This window comes from Dipodomys merriami, unplaced genomic scaffold (assembly GCF_024711535.1).
Source record: "Dipodomys merriami isolate MVZ:Mamm:240054 unplaced genomic scaffold, mDipMer1.0.p SCAF_587, whole genome shotgun sequence".
Taxonomy (NCBI): Eukaryota; Metazoa; Chordata; class Mammalia; order Rodentia; family Heteromyidae; genus Dipodomys; species Dipodomys merriami.
Genome location: NW_027206165.1, coordinates 185,223 through 207,328, shown reverse-complemented (window position 1 = coordinate 207,328; position 22,106 = coordinate 185,223). Strand labels below are relative to the sequence as shown.

General features: G+C 37.7%; 1 protein-coding gene across 1 annotated transcript in view; it reads left to right on the top strand.

Annotated features, from left to right (window-relative positions):
• The window catches only part of LOC138813108 (zinc finger protein 850-like), a gene marked incomplete at its 5' end in the record, with an annotated part of 163,745 nt that overhangs the window by 119,845 nt on the left and 21,794 nt on the right, over window positions 1-22,106 (top strand). The window contains 1 exon segment of the mRNA XM_070001328.1: window positions 14,508-15,324. Coding sequence (XP_069857429.1) covers window positions 14,508-15,324 — 817 coding nt within the window.

Genomic DNA, 22,106 nt, shown 5'->3' with positions numbered 1-22,106 from the left:
GTGCCTGATTTGACTCCATTTATATTGCAGTTGTTTTTTGGGTTCCTGTGTTGTTTCTCCTACAGGTGTCTCTGCTCTTCTCCTACCTTGTTAGCTTTTTTAGTACTCCTGGCTTTAGTTCACACGTGTTTGTACAAGACCTTTTTACTAGGAACAGGTCTACATGAGATATTACAGTAGTGTGTGATGGTCCTGTTTTGTTTTTGTTTTTTTTTTTTACTTTCTGTTAAGCAATGAAGCCTAGCAATGTTTGAAGAAAGATACCTTGTCAACTCTGACAAGCCCTACAGAGCAGAGGCAGAAAGGCAAAGGAAAGGCAAAATATTTTCAGCTTCCTTGCCTTGAGCAAAGATTGGTTCTACTCACTAGAGCACAAGACTCAGGTGGTACTCTTTCCTCTAACACTCCCAATCACTAGGTGCTGTTGGAAGGTTAACAGTAACTAGTAGGAGGGGAAATGAACTTGCCTGAGGAATCAGTTAGAGCCTAGTTCTCAGAAAGGACATGGGGCTGTGGTTTGTGGATTAGGAATTATTGTCACAACTGAAAGTATCTATCTCTGTTCTTACTCATTTATTCAGCCTCTTCACAGTATCAATTCTTGTACATGATCTCTCAAATGTCTCACCTGTGGATATACTGATAGTAGCCTTATAGCGTTGGTTTTTACCTGCAGTTAAGAAAGTGTTTGTCATGGAGTGTTACAGAAGGAAATTAAAGTACTGTGTCTTACTCAAAGTGGTATGGTTTTTAGATGTAACGTATAATGAAGTTTTAGGTAGTGTTCTCCATTTTGTCTCAACCTGCTCAAAGAAGTATTATTTCACTTAAGAAAATCTTCATGGGAATTGAAGTCAATGAAGCTTGAACATTCATTTAAAATATGTTAGTGAAACACGTTGATCCCTTTTTATCCTTTGCAGTTCCTATGCATTTTCCTAGCTTAAAATTTTACTAACATGGAGGTTTTCCACTTTATCTGTTCTTGACAATTTACAATTTCTCCACTAGATTATTGAGCCTATTTTACATCATTTAAAATGAGAGACTGCCTAAATATGTATTCCAAAACAATTGTTCAATAGAATTTAAATACAATACAATAAAATGCTCTTTTTTGTGTGCTAGACCTGGTTCTTGGGCTCAAGCACTGGACATTGACCCTGAGCTTGTTTTGTTCCAGCCTAATGTTCTACCACTTAAGCCATATCTCCACTTCTAGGTATTTTAGTAGTTTATTGGAGATCAGTGTCTCTTAGACTTTCCTGCCCCAGCTGGCTTCAATCTGTGGGGCTCAGATCTCAGACTTCTGAGTAGCTAAGATTACAACTATGAGCCACCAGAGCCCAGTTACAAAATAAACTCTTAAATATAGATTATGTTTGTAATAAAATAATATGAAATATAAACTTGAAATTTAAAGGATGATAGTCTAAATCCCAAAACAAGAAGAAAATATCCCACCCTGAAATCTACAACAATTGTGGTTTTGAGTATTTGAATATGGATAATTAGCCTACAGAAATTTCTTTGTTACTTTTTAAAAGAAACCATTCTTGTGATGTGGAACAATCCAAAATGAATGTGCAAATGTTGCTTTTAAGTGATTCATATTGTTCCTTAGCACAAACGACCTAACTGAAGTTTACAGAGTAGGTTTTCATATTTCATACATATCACTGTAAAATTTATGTTATTTTACATTAAGAGTTTCTAATCCACGTAGTTGTGTAAAAAAAAAATAAAAACTCTGGACAGTAGCATTTCCTGTGTAAAAGCCAAGCACTAAATATAAGAAAAAGCATATAGATATTTATTTTTTATTTTTATAAGTCTGCATTTTGGGGTGTCCTCAGCTTAGAACTTTGTGTTAGTATTATTTGTGCAACATAAGATTTTAATCTTCTGGTTCTTTAGCTGTGATGTTCTGTCACTCCTATGCTTAATATTTCATGTTACATCTTTATTAAGCCCTTTATCTCTCATATGATTGATTAGGAAAGTGAGCATTAGGGAATTCTCAAAACTGTATTTACATAATCTTTACTGATTAAGTAAAGTAGGCTAAATGACAAATTTCAAGTTATTGCTCAAGGGTTCTCCAAGTATTTGGATGCAGGGAAATGGGTCATTTGAAAACCGTTACTGAAATATTATAATACAAGTAATATGTATTGTATATATTTTCTTGTATAATTTTGGGGAAAAGTATTGAGTTATAACCTATATTCTCTCCATGGAGTTTAAATGTGTAAATGAATAAGATAGAGTGCAAAAGCTCGATGGCGTCCTAGGATCCATTTTAATGAATAGAAAAATAATTCATACAACCATAAATGTATTTCATTAATAATTAGTGGTATTGAAGGTGTGGATTTTTGTTTTAATTATTCAATCATTTTTAGGAACCTTAGTTTTTATGAATTCTGTATGTATATTAACCTAGAATACTGTTTGTCTACCAACTAATGGAATGTGGAGTCATCCTCAGTGGAGCATTTAATACTCTACTTGAGACATCAAAGATTCTTCTCCCATAAGAAGGCTTTGTGCTTTTTCACTCCATGTATAATGTTTTGAGCAGGAAAATCTGAGGCATAATCACACAGGTTCTTTCCTGACTATGTCAATTGCCTTTTCTCTAAGCCATGCGTCCAGAATCTTCTCTTCATTGGCAACAGGAAGAAAGAATGAGAGGATCTCTGGTGAGTTGTTTTTTATTTCTCATTTTTCACATTCCATTTTAGGAAGCTAAGTCTATCCAAGATTTAAAACAGAAAAAAAATATTCAGTTTCAAGAACATGTTCCTAAACAAGAGTAAGATGGTTTTTAGAATGAGTAGATTATAAAATGTCTTAGTTGAGGGCAGACTTGCTTGGAGTTTTCTGATGTGAGATAAAGTAGTCACACTTGTTTGGTGATTCAATGCCATTGAGGGAGTCACTTGTCATGTAAAGTGGACATTTGCTGACAACTTGTCAGAGATCACCTCCTTATGATTAATGTTGAATTATGTTAAACAGGTTTTACTGGAGTTTCTGAAATAGTGTGGTCACACACACACACCTTCAAATGTGAGAGATTACTTAGTAAGATACATGTAATTAAATTACTCTCCATACATACTTCTTGGACTGCTTCCTGGTCTTTGACTACATAAAACTTGATAATATTTGATGATATAGTGTGTGGTCTTCCTAGAAAGCCCGTTGTATTTTTCCTAACGTGTCGTCACAAGATTTTTTTTCTCTGTTTACTCTCTTCATTCTGTTTCCTACTCATAAGCTTTCATCATTTCTCTCTTTCTCTCACTTTTTATATATTTTCCTCCCTGTGTCTTTATCTCTTTCAGTCCCCCTTCTCTCCGTCTGTCTCTCACCATTTTTCAAATACTGTATCTGGGAACTTGCTTGTTTTACTGAACAATTTTCCTTTGCTGACATAGTTCTTTGAATTGAAATTTTTCTTACCCCTTTTCTCTTTATGTCTGAGATGAACGTTTGTTGTGTTGCATGCTTGGTGTCTAAATTCAACACTAATGGGACACACCTACCTCATTCTCCACTGTCTTTCTTGTGCTAGTGTTGGAACAGGAACTCACAGGCTTCACATCCTGTCTGCTTCCTCCTTCACTGTTGGCACTACTTGGTCTTTTAAAAAAAATCTTTTTGCATTGTAAAATAGTTTACAGAGGGGTTACAGTTACATGATTATATTTCCTATGGAGCACTGTTACCTGCTCCTTTGTTTTTCCTCTACCATTTCTTTCCTCCTAACCTCTGCAACTCCTCCCACCCTCCCTCACTCAAATGGTAAAGTTCGTTTTCAACCTAGTGTCTTTTTTTTGTTTTGGGGTCCAGCTGTGGGGCCTGAATTCTGGACCTGGGCGTTGTCCCTCAGCTCTTCCCACTTGAGCCACAGCACCACTTCCGGCTTTTTTTCTTTTTGCTTATGTGGTGCTGAGGAATCGAACCCTGGGCCTCATGCATGCAAGGCAAGCACTCTACCACTGATCCACCTTCCCAGCCCCCAACCTAGTGTCTTGTACATCTCATTGTTACAATGAGTCAGCCTGTATCCCTATTTAAGCATTTTGTTTTTTTCCGTCCTATCCCCAAATTAGAAAAGTGTATATACAAGATGCAAGGCACCGCAAAAACATACAGTGAAAACAGGGGTTATACCGTGGGGGAAGAACATACCAAAGGAACAAAAAGTCACATAGTACATTAAAAACAATAGCAAGAAAGAGAAAAACCACTTGAGTTCCTGTCTTAGGGCTCATTTCACTTCATATCATCTGATATGGTCATATGTACATAGCTTTTGACCATTTCAGCTTGTCCTAGACATGTACTAGTTATTTCAAATAAGGGAGATCATGGGACCTATGTTTCTTTGGGCCTGGCTTACTTCACTTATTACACATTTCTCCAAGTCTTAACATTTCCTAATAAATGGGGTGATGACATTATTTCTGATGGAGGCATAGAAAAGCATTGTGTGTGTGTATGTGTGTGTGTGTGTGTGTATGTGTGTGTGTCTATACACATATATGTATAAATACATATTACGTATATATGGATATATATATCATATTTTCTTGATTCACTCATCTACTGAGGGGCATCAAGGTTGGTTCCATATCTTAGCTATGGTAAATAAATTTGCAATAAACATAGGTGTGCTGGTAGCTTTAGTATACCCTTGTTTGTGATCTTTGGGTAAATACCCTAAAGTGTGATTGCTGGTTCAAAGGGGAGCACTATGTGGAGTCTTTTGAGGAACCTCCATACTACTTTCCAAAGTGATTGAACAAGTTTACACTCCCACCAACAATGCAGTAGGGTTCCCTTTTCTTTTGCATCCCCTCCAGCATCTGTTGTTATTCGTGTTCTTGATTATAGCCATTCTATCTGGGGTGAGGTGGAATTTCAAGGTTGTCTTAATCTGCATTTCTTTTTGGCTAGAGAAGTTGAGACTGTTTTTGATTTTTGTGTTTTTTTTTAGAAAGAAATTGTTCTATTTGTTAGGAAATGGAAAGCCTTGAAAAAAATTATACTAAGAGAAGTAAGAAAGGCCCAAAGAAACATAGGTCCCATGGTTTCCCTTATTTGCAATAACTTGTATATGTCTGAAACAAGCAGAAACGGTCAGATAAGTTGAGTTTAGGCAAAAATGAACCCCATTAAGGATTCAAATGTATTTTCTTTCTTGTAATTGCAGGTCCCATGGTTTCCCTTATTTGCAATAACTTGTATATGTCTGAAACAAGCAGAAACGGTCAGATAAGTTGATTTTAGGCAAAAATGAACCCCATTAAGGATTCAAATGTATTTTCTTTCTTGTAATTGTTTCTAACATATTTATAAGTTGAGCCTTTTTTTAAATATGTCTTTTGGCCATTCTTATTTCCTCTTCAGATTAGATTCTTGTTAAGTCTTTAGCCCACTTATTTATTGGGCAGTTGTTTCTCTGAGGATTTGTTGTTGTGGATTTAATTTCTTGAGTTCTAAGTATATTTTAGATATGAGACCCATGTTCATTTTATGCCTAGTGAAGATCTTCTGCCAATCTGTGGGTTTTGTATTGATCTTGTTAGCAATGTCCTTTGCCATGCAGAAGCTCTGCGGTTTCATGCAATCCCATTTGTCCAACATTTCTTTGATTTGTTGTGTTTCTGGGTCTCTATTAAGAAAATTTTGGCTGGTGCCAAGTACCACTGGAGTTTCTCCTATTCTTTTCTGTAATGTTTTTTAGGGTGTTTGCTTTGAATGTGAGGTTTTTGATCGTTTTGGAATTGATTCTGGTGCAGGGTTATATATACAGATCTAGCTTTAGTTTTCTACAGGTAATGAACCAACTTTGCCACCACCATTTACTGACAAAGTTGTCTTTCCTCCATTCTATTTTTGAGCTCCCTTCTCAAAGTTTAGGTGGATATAGGTCTGTGTGTACATTTCTGGGACTTCAGTCCTATTCCATTGGTCCTCACGTTTGTTCTTGTGCAATTACCAATCTGTTTTGATTACTATGGCTTTGTAGTACAGTTTGAAATTTGGTAGTGATATTCTACCAGCATTGTTCTTTCTGGTATGGATCGTTTTTGCTATCTGGGGTCTTTTATTGTTCCATATACATTTCTGGCTTGTTTTTAATATTTCATTGAAGAACTCGGACTATTGATAAGTATTGCATTGAATTTGTAGATAGCCTTTGGAAGTATTGTCATTTTCACAATGTTGATCTTCCCATTCCGGGAGGATGGTAGGTTTTTCCAGTTCCTAAGTTGTGCTTTAATTTCTTTTTTGGCACTATCTCTTGAGCCACACCTCCTCCAATATGTTGATTAGCTGCTTAATTTGAGTTGTCTACCCAGTTTTCTGGCTTCCAGCCTCCTTAATAGCTAGGGTAGGATAAGCATCTTGAACCAGAAGCACTTGTTTTGTTTTTACTTACTTGAATATTTATCATTAATAATTAATTGGATACTACAATAAAGTTAGATGATTGTTAACAGCATATTTAAAATTAATATTCAACCTAAGCTCCAGTATTTCATGTTTCAATTAAGTGATGTACTTTATTTCTAATAATTGTAGCTGTTTTTCTAACTGTGCTACATTTTCTTCACTAACTTTATGCTCACACAACTCCATGAAGAAATTGTTTCAAATTTAATTGATCTATTGTTATAGTGGTGATGTATAGAGAGACTACCATTTCTTGGGCCAGGTATTGAATACATTTCCTTTCATGCTGTGTCTTCCATACCCTCACTCTCTCCCAATGTTTCCCTGCCATCTTGACTCATGATTTGTACAGCTTACTTTCATCAGTGCCTAATGACCTCCACAGATGCGCTTTTTACCCCATTTCCTTCTAGTTCTCTGGCTTTCCCCCACTCTCCAGAAGAGATCCATGTGAATACACCATATCTATTTAAACTTTATTGCCAAACCTAGGCTTGAATTTGGAGCCTGTCCTGGGCACCATTCCTGATCTTGATTTGCTCAAGTCTACAACTCTACCACCTGAGCCACAGTGCCATTTCCTAATTTTTCTATTTATGTAGTGCTGAGGAATGGAACCTAGAGCTTCATGCATGGCAGGCAAGTACTCTAACACTTAGCTATATTCCCAGCCCCAAACTATGTGTTTTTATTTCAAAGGTGAAGAAAGAGGCTATATTTAATATTCTATAAATCACAATGACGGAATACATTTCTTTGAGATCCATTGTAATTTCCCTGTGTTTATTTCACTCATAGAATACTATAAATATATCTTTTAATTTTCATGTATTTATAACATAACTTTAATTTTTCATATTGTTTTCTACACCATTTGTCTTCCGATTTACTATTAATCTTGGAATATGTGTCTTGATAAATGCAACACCATAGTATTTTTTTTTAAGTTTTAGATAATGGCATCCATGTGTGTGTCCATGCTGATTTTTTGTCTGGTTGTTATATCAGTTAGGAAGAGGAGTATTAGTTCTACAATAGTAATGGTAGATTAAAGTATTAAAACTGCATGGTCTTTTAAACATGTCTTTGTACCTTTGCTTTTCAGCATACATTTTTACTATCATAATGTATAATCTGTCTGTCATTATCAATGATCTATATCTGTGGTCATATATTTTGGGCTGATGCTTATTTCCTACATATTATCACTATTTGTATTTTTCATCATTAACTTTTGCTCATGGTATCTTTGTATATTTTTTTTAATTTTTATTTCTCTCTAGTCCATGACTTTGGATTGCTCATTAAGTTTTCTTTCTTCTGTTCATGAAAGACAGTGCCTTATATATTTACTATATTTTACAATATAAATATGGTCTTATTTTGATGGATATCTTGCTATTTAATATCTGTTTGTCTCATCTGATATTTATTTCTTATTTTGCTTCTATGTAACCTGCACACACCTCAACTTCACTGTAAATCACCTCTCATATAAGCTGCAGGCATTCTCCTGTACACTGTGAATTACCTCTGATACCAATTACAAATTAAATCTGATGTAAATAGTTGTTATACTCCATTGTTCATAGGATAAAAATAAGACTGCATGCTTAATACAGGTGCCCTACTTTTTCAAAGGTTTGTTTCTATGTTCCATTGAATTTGTGCAACTCAAAATATGCAAGGACTGCAAGATTTTTTAAAAACAGTCTTATTAATATTCTTCATACAGAAATAAGCAGACATTTCATGTAAAGAACAAAGGCCATTCTCAGGCTGACGCATAGAGCTTCAGCAGAAGTAAAATGTGCAGGAAAATTGTTATACTGTAGAACTGCAAGGAAATGAACTTTCTACCCTGTGGGATTCTTTGTTAGGAACACAAAGGAAATTAACTTGCTGGATGCATTTTTACTACGAACATTAATCTTTACAATATTATCATAGTAGTAGCATATAGCATAATATAGTTACTTTTCAATGGAATTGAATGGAATTTATAACCTATGTATAACCTTTCTATTTTCCTTTTAAATTTTTGTAGAAATAATTCTTTGAACTCAGACCCCCATATTTGCGAGGCAAGTACAAAATTAATTGATCCATATGCAGGATTCACAAACTTTGTTTTTAAAACACCTATGTGTTTGTATATTGAATTTGCATTCCTTATGAATTATGAATATGGTACTATAAGTTTTCTTTTCACAAGAGAAATTACATACAATGTTTTCTATACATTCTTTTACCTACACATGTACCATTCCTTTAACTACACATTTACCTTTTTAATAATCTTCTCCTCTGTGTAGATCTATGTTAGCAATTTTTATTTTTCTCTTCATGCACAATAATTTTTTTTTCGGTCCGGTTTTCAGGCCTGATTTCTGGCTCTGGGCCCTATCCATCAGCTCTTCAGCTCAAGGCTAGGGCTCTACCACTTGAGCCACAGCGCCACTTCTGGCTTTTTTCTTTTTTGCTCATGTGGTGCTGAGGAATCGAACCCTGGGCCTCAGGCATGCAAGGCAAGCGCTCTACCGCTGAGCCAGTCACCTTCCCAGCCCCGCAGATTAATTTTTATAGCACTTAAAATGAAGATGTGTTAATAATGCATTATCTTTCCCTAGGAATACCTTCAATCTTAATTGTAAGAAGAGGTCCTTTGCCCCATGGATTGTGTATTGAAGTCTATTTTCTTTAAACACTTTATAGATATATTTCTTTTTGTGTGTTAGTCATCATTCACCTCTGATATTGTCAAGAAAGACTGTATTCCTTTTAGACACTGTACAACAAATTAGTGCTGTATTTTATTCTAATTCTTAAAACTACTATATTTTTTATATCATGTCCCAATTCATAGTTTTATTCTCTATCCTTCTTGTGGTGGTCATAGTTCACATATTTGGGGATCATCTTGAGCATTCCTTAAGCCTCTATCCATTTACATCCATCTTTCAATTAAGGCCTATTAAAATGCAAAGCTGATTAAGAAACATTCTATGGTAATAAGTAAGTATTTGGTGTGGTAGGAAGTAGTCAGTGTTCACAAACGTTCATGCTGGCAGTTCATTTTTACATATGAAGAAACAAATGGCTATCTATGACCATACTTTTATATCTAGAAATTTAATAACAAAAATAGTTAACATCGGATGTTTTATTGTGAGAACTAAGTCAAATCTTATGAGAGCCAAATCATTCGTTTACTATTTTTTGAGTAATTTACTCCTTTGAACATTTACCTGGATGCTGTGCTTTTCATAGATCTACTAATGTGTTATGTATTGCATATGATGTAATGGCCATGTTGTGACTGTTTATGAGAGCACTATTTAATAGAAACTCTAAATAGTATTGTCAGTGAGGCAGAATATGAAAATGCCGAAAACATATTTATTTACTTCATTGTTACCCAGATATATAGTAAATATTACCAAAATAAGATAAACACATACTTTCAGACTCCTACTTATACTTATTGTTGTCTTGCTAGGTTATTAGCTTCTTAGAACTGTTTTCTTGTCTTCATTGCTGCAACCAGAAATGGGTTCTAATGTATTAGAAAAACTTTGTATGTGTAATTACCAAGTTACTATGGAGGCAAATATTTCTACTTTGATTATATATTCTCTCATTTTATAAATAACACAGAAAGTTCCAACCACATTCTGTAATACAAAAGCATACATGTAGAAGAATGAAATTCTAGTTTTGGTGTTCTCAGGACTCAGGGATTGATGGAATGTGCCCTTACAGAAGCTGGTGTCATTTGATGATGTGGCTGTGGAATTCAGCTGGGAGGAGTGGCAGGAATTGGATATTTCTCAGAGGACCCTGTATAGAGATGTGATGCTGGAAACCTATAGCATGCTGGTGTCCTTAGGTGAGCCAAAAATATCACATTAACTTGAAAAGTTAAGTGGGGCTTGACCTCTGGGCATTGGTACAGTGCCTCAGCTCTTCAGTTCAAGGTGAGCACTCTATCACTTGAGCAACAGCACCTCTTCAAGCTTTCTGGTGGTTAAATTGGAGATAAGTATCTCACAGCTTTCCTATTAGGGCTGGCTTTGTATGGCAATCCTCAGATCTCAGCCTACTGAGTAACTAGGATTACAGGTGTGAACCACTGGTGGGCGGAAAATGATTTGTTTTTAGTAGATATGTGAATATTTATAGAACTTTCAATGCTATTTGGATGTAAGTTTCCAGTCTGTGGGAAGTGTCATTTGTTTCAAATGAAGGTAGATTATATACAGGTAGATTATATAAATTCTGAGGCAATTTTATTTTCATTGTTCAAGAATCCAAATCAGCAGTTTGACAAAAGTTCCAAACTGTCTTCCCTAAAGAGAAGACTGTATTCCCAAACTTGAAGTGATTATTGTGGGTAGATATACAATCTAGAAAACACATATATACATACATACATACATACCTATTTATCATTATTGGAAGTAAGAACTGGAAATCACTAGATTAGAGGGAGTATTTATAATCCAAACCTAGTACTAGATGCAGTGGTTCATGCCTGTAATTCTTAGAAGTCTGAAATCTGAGGCTTTCAGTTTGAAGCAAAAAATGCCAGTGAAGTCTCCATGAGACTCTTATCTCAAGATAACCACTCTTACACTGGAAGTGGAGCTAGGACTCAAACTAATAGAATGCTAACCTTGAGAAAAAGAATTGCATTCAAGTCACACAACCTGCAAAATTAATTCAAACCTCGGGGAGATTCTACCATGGAGACAGTGAGAAATGAAAGAAGATTTGGGAGCAACCTTGTTAACAGGATATCTGAAATCTTAGAACAATTTTGACACAGCATGAGCAATAAGTCTTCACTCTTATTAACAGGGCACACTGGTCCTAAACCTCAATTGATTGTCAAGCTGGAGCAAGATGAAGAGCCATATATGAGAGAAGCCTCAGACAAGAATTTCTCAGGTGAGTTAAAGCATCTTGCATAGTGATCATGGATCCAGAACCAAATTGGTAAATTCGTCTTGCTATGTACTGACCAATAATATTCCTAATTCCCTTGAGTCCCATGTGTAGCAGAGAACTAGGTGGTCTTTGTGTTAGACTTGTGAATCAAAAATGCATGTAGATGCACACTGAACTGTGTAGGGCAGTAAAGGTAAAGTTAGCAATTCTTTCTCTTGGTGGAAATTATTTTGAAAAAACAAAATTAGAAATGTGAAAAGTGAGATTTACTTTTCTTTGAAACTAGGACTAGGCAGGTATAGCAAATGACTATGCCAAGGCTGCTATCCTCTGATAAGGATAAGGAGGGTAGAGGCCAGGATACAGAACCAAAGCTTTCAGTCTAGAGAGAATGATTAACTAGGTCGTGATCTGATGTGGCTTTAGTTCATGAGTCTGAGGGTTTAAAAGTCAGATGACATTCTGTCTAAGGTGGAGGGAAACAAATTTTAAAATTTCTAAAGATACTTGATTCACAGTGAGAACTTATAACTGAAGAAATGTGGTTATAAAACTTTATTCTCAGGTGTAAGCAAAGGTTTGTATAAAAAAGGTACAATCTCCAAAGTTAGAAAATACTGTTCTCCTAATGTTTGAGAAGTAAAGTAGCACAATATATAAATTATTTTAAGAAAGTAAAACAATACAAAGCATCTATTCCCCTAAGATCAAACAAAACAATTTTTGGGAAAAAATGAAGAATGCTACATATTAAATTATACAGGTTAAAAAGCTAGCAGTAAATGGTTTAGTAATTTGTATAAATAATTCCTCTGACATAAAAAGAAGAAAAACCTGAAATACAGAAAAACATTTTCCATCATAAACTGTCAGTGTTACTCTTTTTTGTTGTTGTGAAAACAATTCACAGAGGGGTTACAATTACATGGGCAAGGTAATGAGTACATTTCTTACCAAGCATTGTTGCCTCCTCCTTTGTTTTCCGTTACCATCCCCTCCCATCATTCCCCTCCAGCCCCCCGCCCCAGCCAAAGTTGGGAAGTTCATTTTTTGACATAACATCTTGTACATCTCATTGTTGCAATGGGTCCACCTTCCCTCCACAAATTATACCTACATCAAACAAAGTAAAAACAGGGGTTATACCATAGGGGAGGGACATATAAAGCAATAAAGAAATATCATATATATATATATATATATATATATATATATGTTAGATACAATAGCAATAAATAAAAACATATGAGTCCTTATCTTGGGGTTCATTTTGCCTAACATCAATTTATTGACCGTTTCTGCTTGTCTCAGATATATACTAGTTATTGCAAATAAGCAGAACCATGGGACCGGTTTCCTTGGGCTTGGCATACTTCACTCAATATAATTTTTCCAAGTCTTTCCATTTCCTAACAAATGGAGCCATATCATTCTTTTCGATGAATGCATGGAATTCCATTATGTATATATACCACATTTTCTTGATCCATTCATGTACTGAGGGGCATTTGTGTTTGTTCCTTATCTTACCTATGGTAAACAATGCTGCAATAAACATAGTTGTGCTGGTACCCTTAGTATGGTCTTGTTTGTGATCATTTGGGTAAATGCCCAGAAGTGGGATTGCTGAGTCATAAGGGAGCTCTATGTGGAGTCTTTTGAGGAGCCTCCATTCTGTTTTCCAAAGTGGTTGTACAAGTTTACACTCCCAACAACAATGCAGTAGTGTTCCCTTCTGTCCATATCCCCTCCAGCATCTGTTGTTATTAGAGTTCTTGATTATAGTAGCTCAGTGGTAGTGTGCTTGCCTTGCATGCATAAGGCTCTGGGTTCCATTCTTCAGCACCATATAAGCAGATAAAACTGGGAGTCGTGCTGTGGCTCAAATGATAGAGAGCTAGCATTGAGCTGAAGAGCTGAAGGACAACACCAGGCCTGGAGTTCATGCCCCATGACAAAAAAAGGTGTAAGGAAGAGTATTACTTTCTTAATCAATACATTGTGGTAAAAGAAATTTATTTCTCATAAATCATTTCCTATATTAATATTTCAAAATTTGTAACAGTTAAGATGGGGAAAATGTCTTTACCTTTATTTTAAGGAGTATTTGGATCTTATTTATGTTTTTTTTCTTCTTTATATGACTCATTTTAGATATTCTAAAAATGGAGCATGTGATTAAGACTTACCAGGAAGGTCCAGATGAATGTCTGCGTGAAGTAGCTGTCACAAATATTAACACAATAGAGCAAAGAGTGAGATTAGTGACAACTTCTAACTTGACCTCCAAACAAAAGCCAGAACTGAATAGGAATGATGAGAACTCCTTAAGGATGACGACGGACGAGTTCATTCAGTGTCAGAACATGCTCCACTACAGTGATCCTGGTAAGATGCCAGCTGCATATATGCCTGGTGTTTCTCCTGTAGTTAAACAATCGCTTAGATATTCAGAGGCTTTTAGTCAAAATTATGATGGTCCATATTTTGAATATGGAGGAGAGAAGGTATTAAATTCAGAGATGATATTCTTTCCACATAATTGGGTTTGCATCAGAGATCCCGCCTCTAACCATAACGAATATAGAGAAGAATATGATAAGTCTGCTCTTCTTGCCCAAGAACTTTGTCAGGGAGGGAGATTTCCAGGCACTATGCATCAGAAAAGAGACACAGGAGAGAATCCTTATACAAGTAGTGAATGTGAGAAATCATTCAGTAAGGATTTACACCTTACAAAACCTGAGAGGAAATATCCAGAGAATCCTGATGAGTATAAGCAATGTGCAAAATCTATCTCTAAGAATTCAGAACTAAGTTCTGATCAACCTAAAACAACACCAGAAGAGAAAACCTATGAATACGAAGAATGTAGGAAAATTTCCACCCAAAAGTCAGGTCTCAGAAGGCATCAGAGAACTGACAAAGAACAGAAGTTTGATGAATGCAACAAATGTGGAAAATCATTTAGAATGAAGTCATACATCACTTTGCATCAGAGAATACACACAGGAGAGAAATCTTATGAATGTGACAAATGTGGAAAGTATTTCAGACAGAAGTCAGACCTTACTGTTCCTCAGAGAACTCATACAGGAGAGAAACCTTATGAATGTAATGTGTGTGAAAAGTCTTTCACCCGTAAGTCAGACCTTACTGTTCATCAGAGAACACACACGGGAGAGAAACCTTATGAATGTAACAAATGTGGAAAGTATTTCAGACAGAAGTTTCACCTTATTGTCCATCAGAGAACACACACAGGAGAGAAACCTTATGAATGTAACAAATGTGGAAAGTATTTCAGACAGAAGTTTCACCTTATTGTCCATCAGAGAACACACACAGGAGAGAAACCTTATGAATGTAATGTGTGTGAAAAGTCTTTCACCTGTAAGTCACCCCTTACTGTTCATCAGAGAACACACACGAGAGAGAAACCTTATGAATGTAACAAATGTGGAAAGTATTTCATATTAAAATCACACCTTACTGTCCATCAGAGAAAACATACAGGGGAGAAACCTTATGAATGTAATGTGTGTGAAAAGTCTTTCACCCATAAGTCACACCTTAGTGTTCATCAGAGAACACACACGGGAGAGAAACCTTATGAATGTAACAAATGTGGAAAGTATTTCAGACAGAAGTTTCACCTTATTGTCCATCAGAGAACACACACAGGAGAGAAACCTTATGAATGTAATGTGTGTGAAAAGTCTTTCACCCGTAAGTCACACCTTACTGTTCATCAGAGAACACACACAGGAGAGAAACCTTATGAATGTAACAAATGTGGAAAGTATTTCCGATTTAAATCATGCCTTACTGTCCATGAGAGAACACATACAGGAGAGAAACCTTATGAATGTAACAAATGTGGAAAATCCTTCATCTGGAGTTCATCCCTCAGGAATCATAAGAGTATCCACACACATGAGAAATCTTAGGAATGTGATAACTATGGAAAGTCTCACCTGGATGAAAAATAAGTTTGCATGATAGAACCAAAACCTGATAGAAGCCTTGTGAATGTAGCAAATGTGGAGCCTTTTAGCCAGAAGGCATGCCTCATGGTTCCAAATTGAATGCACACAGGAGAAAAATCTTATGAATGAAAAAAAATGTGGAAAGTTTTTGAGAAGTCATAGTTAAATTTTCATCAGAAAACACACAGGAGAAAAACATTATGAATGAAACAAGTATCAAAAAAGTCCTTCACTTAGTAATCATGCATGGATGAATGTTTATAGAGCACAAACAAGAAAGACAAGGTATGAATAATACCAATGTAAAAAATACCACTTCAACAGCATAGCACAGTGTTCAGCAGAGAACTGAATCACATAGGAGAAAAGAAAATTAACAGGTCTAACAAATATGCAATTTTTAATAGAAGTCAGTCCTCAGTACATCCAAGAGCATAATAAGGAGAGAAAATGTGAGTATAATAAATGTAGACAAATATTTAGCCAGAAGTTTCACAGATTTCTCTACATATTTCAGAGACCTAGAGACAAGACAGAATGTCGAGTGAACATTAGAGGACATCTTTCAAGCAGAAATGAACCTTCAGCCAGCATTAGAGCACTCACACAAAAAATGAAACCCAACATAGGGAAACCTTTGGCAGAAACCTCTGTAAATTATAGAGAAATCCTTCATGGCAGAATTAAGCTAGGTGTAAGGGAAAACCACTCACTGAACCAACATTTCTCATCCTCTCATTGTGTAGAGTAGGGATGATTTCCCTTCATGTTATTCAGGGGTTGGATTTCCAGGCTTGACAAAGAATTAAGATAGTGAAATTGTTGACTTGTGTCTTTTATATTGAGGAATGGATGGTTGGTCAAGTAATTTAATAAACACTTTTCAGAAATAGGAGCTCTGGACCTTTGAGATTGAACTCAAATCATCCATAGTGGTTTGGTAGTGATAGATGGGGAAGGACTAACATGCTTTATTCCAAGGACATGAGAGCATCAATTTCTCCACTGCTCCCCAAAAGTCTTCCACTATATGTGTGGTCTATGTATGCATTATAACACTATTACTATTCCAATTTATTTTTTAATGGAAGGTCTGGTGGAAGATAATACTCCTTGTTTATTACAAAATGTGCACAAGAATAAAATCTGTCTCATCATCTTTCATCCCCAAGTTCATGAAACATTCAGAAAACCTGAAAGAATACATTTTCTTTGTGTGTGGGTACTAGTCTTGTAGATTGAACTCAAAGCCTAGCCACTTTCCTTAACTACTTTTTCTCAAGGCTAAATTCTAGCACTAGAATCACAGTTCCATTTCTAGTTTCTTTGGTGGAAAAATGAAGACATGATTCTTAAGCATTTGGGTTTGGATGAGTAATGCCAAAATGATTTTACTACATGCTGTTTTCTATTTAGTACTGATGAGTCTGTTGTAAATTTTTCACTTGTAGACCATGCTATTGTTCTTCTGAGTAATAAAACACTAGTGTGGATATTGTGGAGAGTCTGTGTTTTCTCACTGTTATGGAGGGTGAAAGTGAATTTCTCAAGAGGAGAATATTGCTTTTTCAAGTTACAAATTTCTAGTTCTACAACAAATTATAAGTTATGGTTTTGCTAAATTTAATTCTGTAGCAATTTAAAAAAACTAGACCCATGGAAAAAATGATGGACAAAAGCTAGCTAGAATACTTACAGATATCCATGGGATTATAGAGATAAGCAGAAAGAGGTAGGACTGTGCTAGATATTTGGTAGGGTAAAATACAGGTGGCAGGTGGTCTACCACTTTAAATCACAGTAGATTGCTAATTGGAGATAAAAGCCCTGCTCTGGCTGGCTTTGAACCTCAACATCAGATATCAAGTCTTTTGAGTAGCTAGGATTAGAGTGTGAGCCACTTGAACCTGGCCTAAAAAAAACGAAATGGAGACATGGCTCAAGTGGTAGCATCAGCCTTATCTTGAATACAAAAGGTAAGGAAGAACTCACTCACAGAGGCTGAGTTCCAGCCACAGTATCAGCATGTGTACACATGCGTGCAGGTGCATACATACACACACACACACACACAGTAGTTTAAGAGTGCTTAAAAAACCCAACAATGAAGCTGGGTGCTTGTGGCTCATGCCTGTAATCTTAGCTACTCAGGAGGCTGAGATCTGAGGATCATAGTTCAAAGCCAGCCCAGGCAGGAAAGTCTGTGAGACTCCTATCTCCAATAAACCACTCAGAAAACTCGAAGTGGCACTGTGGCTCAGGTGGTAGAGTGCCAGCCTTAAGCTGAAGAGCTCAGGGACAGAGGAGCTCAGGCCCAGAGTTCAAGCCCCATAACCAACAAACCAAAACAAAACCCAACAATGACAAATTATAGGTGAGTTGTCAGAGAACAAGAAAGGTAAATCTGGAGGCAAATGAAGCTGACATCTGTGATGGTTAAATCTTGAGGATGAACTTAATTGAGATCAATTGCTTTAGATGCATCAGGCTGATGAGTAAAACACACCTTTGTGGGGGGGGGGGGTTGGGCTGGATATCAGATTAACTGAATCTCTCCTGCATATAGGTCGCACCATTCCATAGGCAGGCTTTCCATATGAAATTAAAGTGGGGTGGGGGAGAGAATACTGCAATGCAGGCATTCTCTTTCCCACTCTTACCCCCTCCCCTAACTCCCTGGCTACCATGAGTTGTTCTGCTTTGCCAAGATTGCCTGAAATCTGTGACATGAAGCAAAATAAATCCTTTTTCCCTTAGGTTATTTCTGTCAAGTATTTTGTCACAGCAACAACAAACTATATTGCTAACACAAAACCCTATCTTTTCTACTTCTGTCTCTTGTTTTATTTTTTTGCTAGTCTTGAGGCTTGAACTCAGAGCCTGAGCACTGTCCATGAGCCTCTTTGTGTTCAATCAAGGCTAGTGCTTTGGGGCTGGGAAGGTTGTTCAGTGGTACAGCACTTGCCTTGCATGCTTGAGGCCCTGGGTTCGATTCCTCAGCACCACATAAGCAAAAAAGAAAAAAGCCAGAAGTGGTGCTGGGACCCACGTGGTAGAGTGCTAGCCTTGAGCTGAAGAGCTGAGGGACAGCACCCAAGGGACAGTGCCCAAGCCCCAGGACCAGCCCTCCTCCCCAGAAAAAAAGGCTAGTGTTTTACCACTTGAGCCACAATTCCACTTCCAGTTTTTCTGAGTAGTTTGAGATAAAAATCTTGGTGGGTGCCGGTGGCTCCCACCTGTGATTCTAGCTACTCAGGAGGGTGAGAACTGAAGATCATGGTTCAAAGCCAGCCCAGGTAAGTAAGTCCTTGAGACTCTTACCTCCAATAAGCCACTAGAAAACCAGAAGTGGCGCTGTGGCTCAAGCGGTAGAGCACTTAGCCTTGAGCTCAAGAGTGCAGGGACAGCGCCCAAGCCCAGAGTTCAAGCCCCACGACCGACAAAAAAAAAAAAATCTTACAGACTTTCCTGTACTGGCTGGTTTGAACTATCATCTTCAGATGTTAGCCACCTGAATAACTAGGATTACTGGCTCCAGACATTGATACCTGGCCAACGTCCACTTCTACCTCTACCTCTTCCTCTTGGTTCTTCTTCCTCTCCCCTCACCTCCCTCCTCCTTCCCACCATGCTAAAAATGTACAGAATACCACTGAATGAGACACTCAACCCAAGGTTGCCATCTTCACTCAAATGAACTATAAAGCTGACTTTAATAGGTGAACTTGGTAATAAATTATCCTAGTCTTACAGACCTGGCCACTGGAACACAGAACAAATGATTGGCCAGAGACAAGATCACAAAACTTGAATCTTGGCCATACAAACGTCTCAATGAAATTCAATAGTGAACATGAGGCTCAAATCCAGGCACTCTCCTCACCAGACAGAGCCATGTTCTTAATCACACCTGTGGGTGTTGTTGATTCCTTGGTACAGGAATATGATGGAATGACAAAGGACACACACAAATGGAGTATTATTTGAGGGTGAGCTTTGCTACAAGATAAAAGCCCCAGCTCTGGCATTTACTAACTTGTGACATCATAGACAAGTCATTTTAATTTTTTTGCCTCTGTTTCTACATCTGTAAAATGGAGATAATCAGAGCCCCTTCCCTCATAGAAGAGCAGGTCTCCAGCAAGGTGCAGGGACTCCTGCCAGTAATCCTAACTACTCAGGAGGCTGAGATCAGAGGATTGAAGTTCAAGGCTAAAGAGCAGCAAAGTCTGTGAGACTCTCAGCTCTAATTAATCACCAGAAAACCAAAAGAAGTACAGTGGTTCGAAGTGGTAGAGAACTAGCCTTAAGCAGAAGAGCTCAGGGTCAGTGCCCAGGCACTGAGTTTAAGCCTGATAACCAAAAACAAACAAAAAAAAAAGAGCAGTCCGGGAGCTGGTGGCTCACGCCCGTAATCCTAGCTACTCAGGAGGCTGAGATCTGAGGATCACGGTTCAAAGCCAGCCCGGGGAAGGAAAGTTCATGAGACTCTTATCTCCAATAAACCACTAGAAAACCAGAAGTGGTGCTGTGGCTCAAGCGGGTAGAGCACTGGCCTTAAGCTGAAGATCACAAGGATAACACCCAAGCCCAGAGTTCAAGCCCCACGACTGATACACACACACAAAAAAGAGCATGTTCCACTCATGAGTTTAAGATAGTATATTAAGTTCAAAGCCAGCCATGGCAGCTAAATCTGAGAGATTAATCTCCAATTAACCTGCAAAAAGCCAGAAGTGTAAGTGTGGCTCAAGTAATAGAGCACCAGTTCCAAGCAACCACCCACTGCCTTTATTCCAACTTGGCACAGGCCCAGCACAAATGGTCCAACAACAGATATTTGGTGGTGAGAAACTGAATGAGTGAACTTTACACCTCCTGCCAACCTTTCTTGTCCAGCCCCTCTGTGGCTGCAATGTTAATTATTCTCTCATTGTGTGAAAATAAGTATAGCATAAAACATGCTATACAAACCAAGTAGAAGTATACACTTCAGTGGCTTTAAGTACAGTCACATTTCAAGCAACCTCACTGATATCAACTTCTAGAACTTTCTCAGTATTCCAAACTGAAATTGGGTACCTATTAATTAGCAACACCCATCCATGCCTTTTCCCAGACTGTGGAAACCCAACATTCTACTTCCTGAGGTTGAGATGAGAGGATTGCAGTTCAAAGCCAGCCTGGGCAGGCAAGTCTGACACTCTTACCTCCAATTAACAAGAAAAAAAATAAAAAACAGAAAACAGAAATAGAGATGGGGCTCATCTGGTAGAGCACCAATTGTGAGGGGAAAAAAACAATAAAAAATATGAGGTGGGGCTGGGGATTTAGCTCTTGGAGAAGCCTGTCCTGACAAGTACAAGGTCCTGAGTTCCATCCACACCTCTGACATGACAACAACAATAACAACAACAAGTAGTACACAAACTATTTATGCCCAGAGGCAAGCTTTACGATAGAAGATAATCACTACCTCATCCTTCTTTATAAATATGAGCTGGGTGCTGTTGGCTCATATCTGTAATCCTTGCTGCTGCTACTCAGGATGCTGGGGATCACAGTTCAAAGCCAGCCTGGGCACAAAACTCCATGAAATTCTATCTTCAGTAAATTACTCAGAAAAAGCTGGAAATAGAGCTGTGGCTCAGTGGTAGCCTTGAGAAAAAGACTCTCATGGATATGTCCCTAGCCCTGAGTTCAAGCCCCAGCATCAACGACAACAAAATAGAATATGAGGTCCTGTGTTTAGGCAACTGCACAAGTATGTACAGACACACAGACACAGAGCACAGTGCCAGCCCCAACCTGACTAACTAAATCCAAGTCTCTGAGGCTGCCTCCAGGCGGTTTGCATTTTAGCCAGCTAAGCCAGGTGCTGGTGGCCCACATCTGTTATCCTAGCTATTCGGGAGAGGCCAAGATCTGAAAATCATGGTTCAAACCAGTCTGGGCAGGAAAGTTCATGAGACTCTTATCTCCAATGAGCCACCTAAAAACCTAGAATTAGAGCTGTAACTCAAGTGGTAGAACTGAGGAAAAAAGCCCAGTTTATAGTACCCAGGGCATAATTTCAAGCCACAGCTGGCACTATAAAGTACAGAAAGACCCACCAGTTAGTAAGCAAAAGAGCACCCACTGCATTCACTCCAACACCAGTCTCTCCATGGCTCATGTAGGTGGAAAAGAGAGTGCATTTATTTGTGCCAGTGCTGGAGCTTGAAGTCTGGGACTGTGTGCTCTCTCATAACCTTTTCTCTCTAGGCTGATGCTCTACCACTTTAGCCGCAGCTCACTTCCAAGAGAATGAAAGTTAAATTAAAAGGCTGTACATGCCCAATAATTAGATAGCCTTGGGCACAATTCCAGGAAGACCAATGGTAATCTAGCTCTTAGACAAGTTCAAGCCCCACAGAACCCTAGTTTCCTTACAGGTTTCTGGAATGAGAGTCCTACTAGCACCTAGAATTGCCAGCCATAGCGCAATACTCTTAAAGTCAACAAGAGTAACTTTGTGTTTCAGTTTTGTTTTATTTTGAGGACTGGTCCTAGGGCTTAAACTCAGGGCCTGGATTCTGTCCCTGGGCTTCTGTGCTCCTATCACTTGAGCCACAGATCCACTTTGTGGCTTTTTGGTAGTTAACTGGAGAGGAAAGCTTCATAGACTTTTCTGCCCAGGCTGTCTTTGAATCA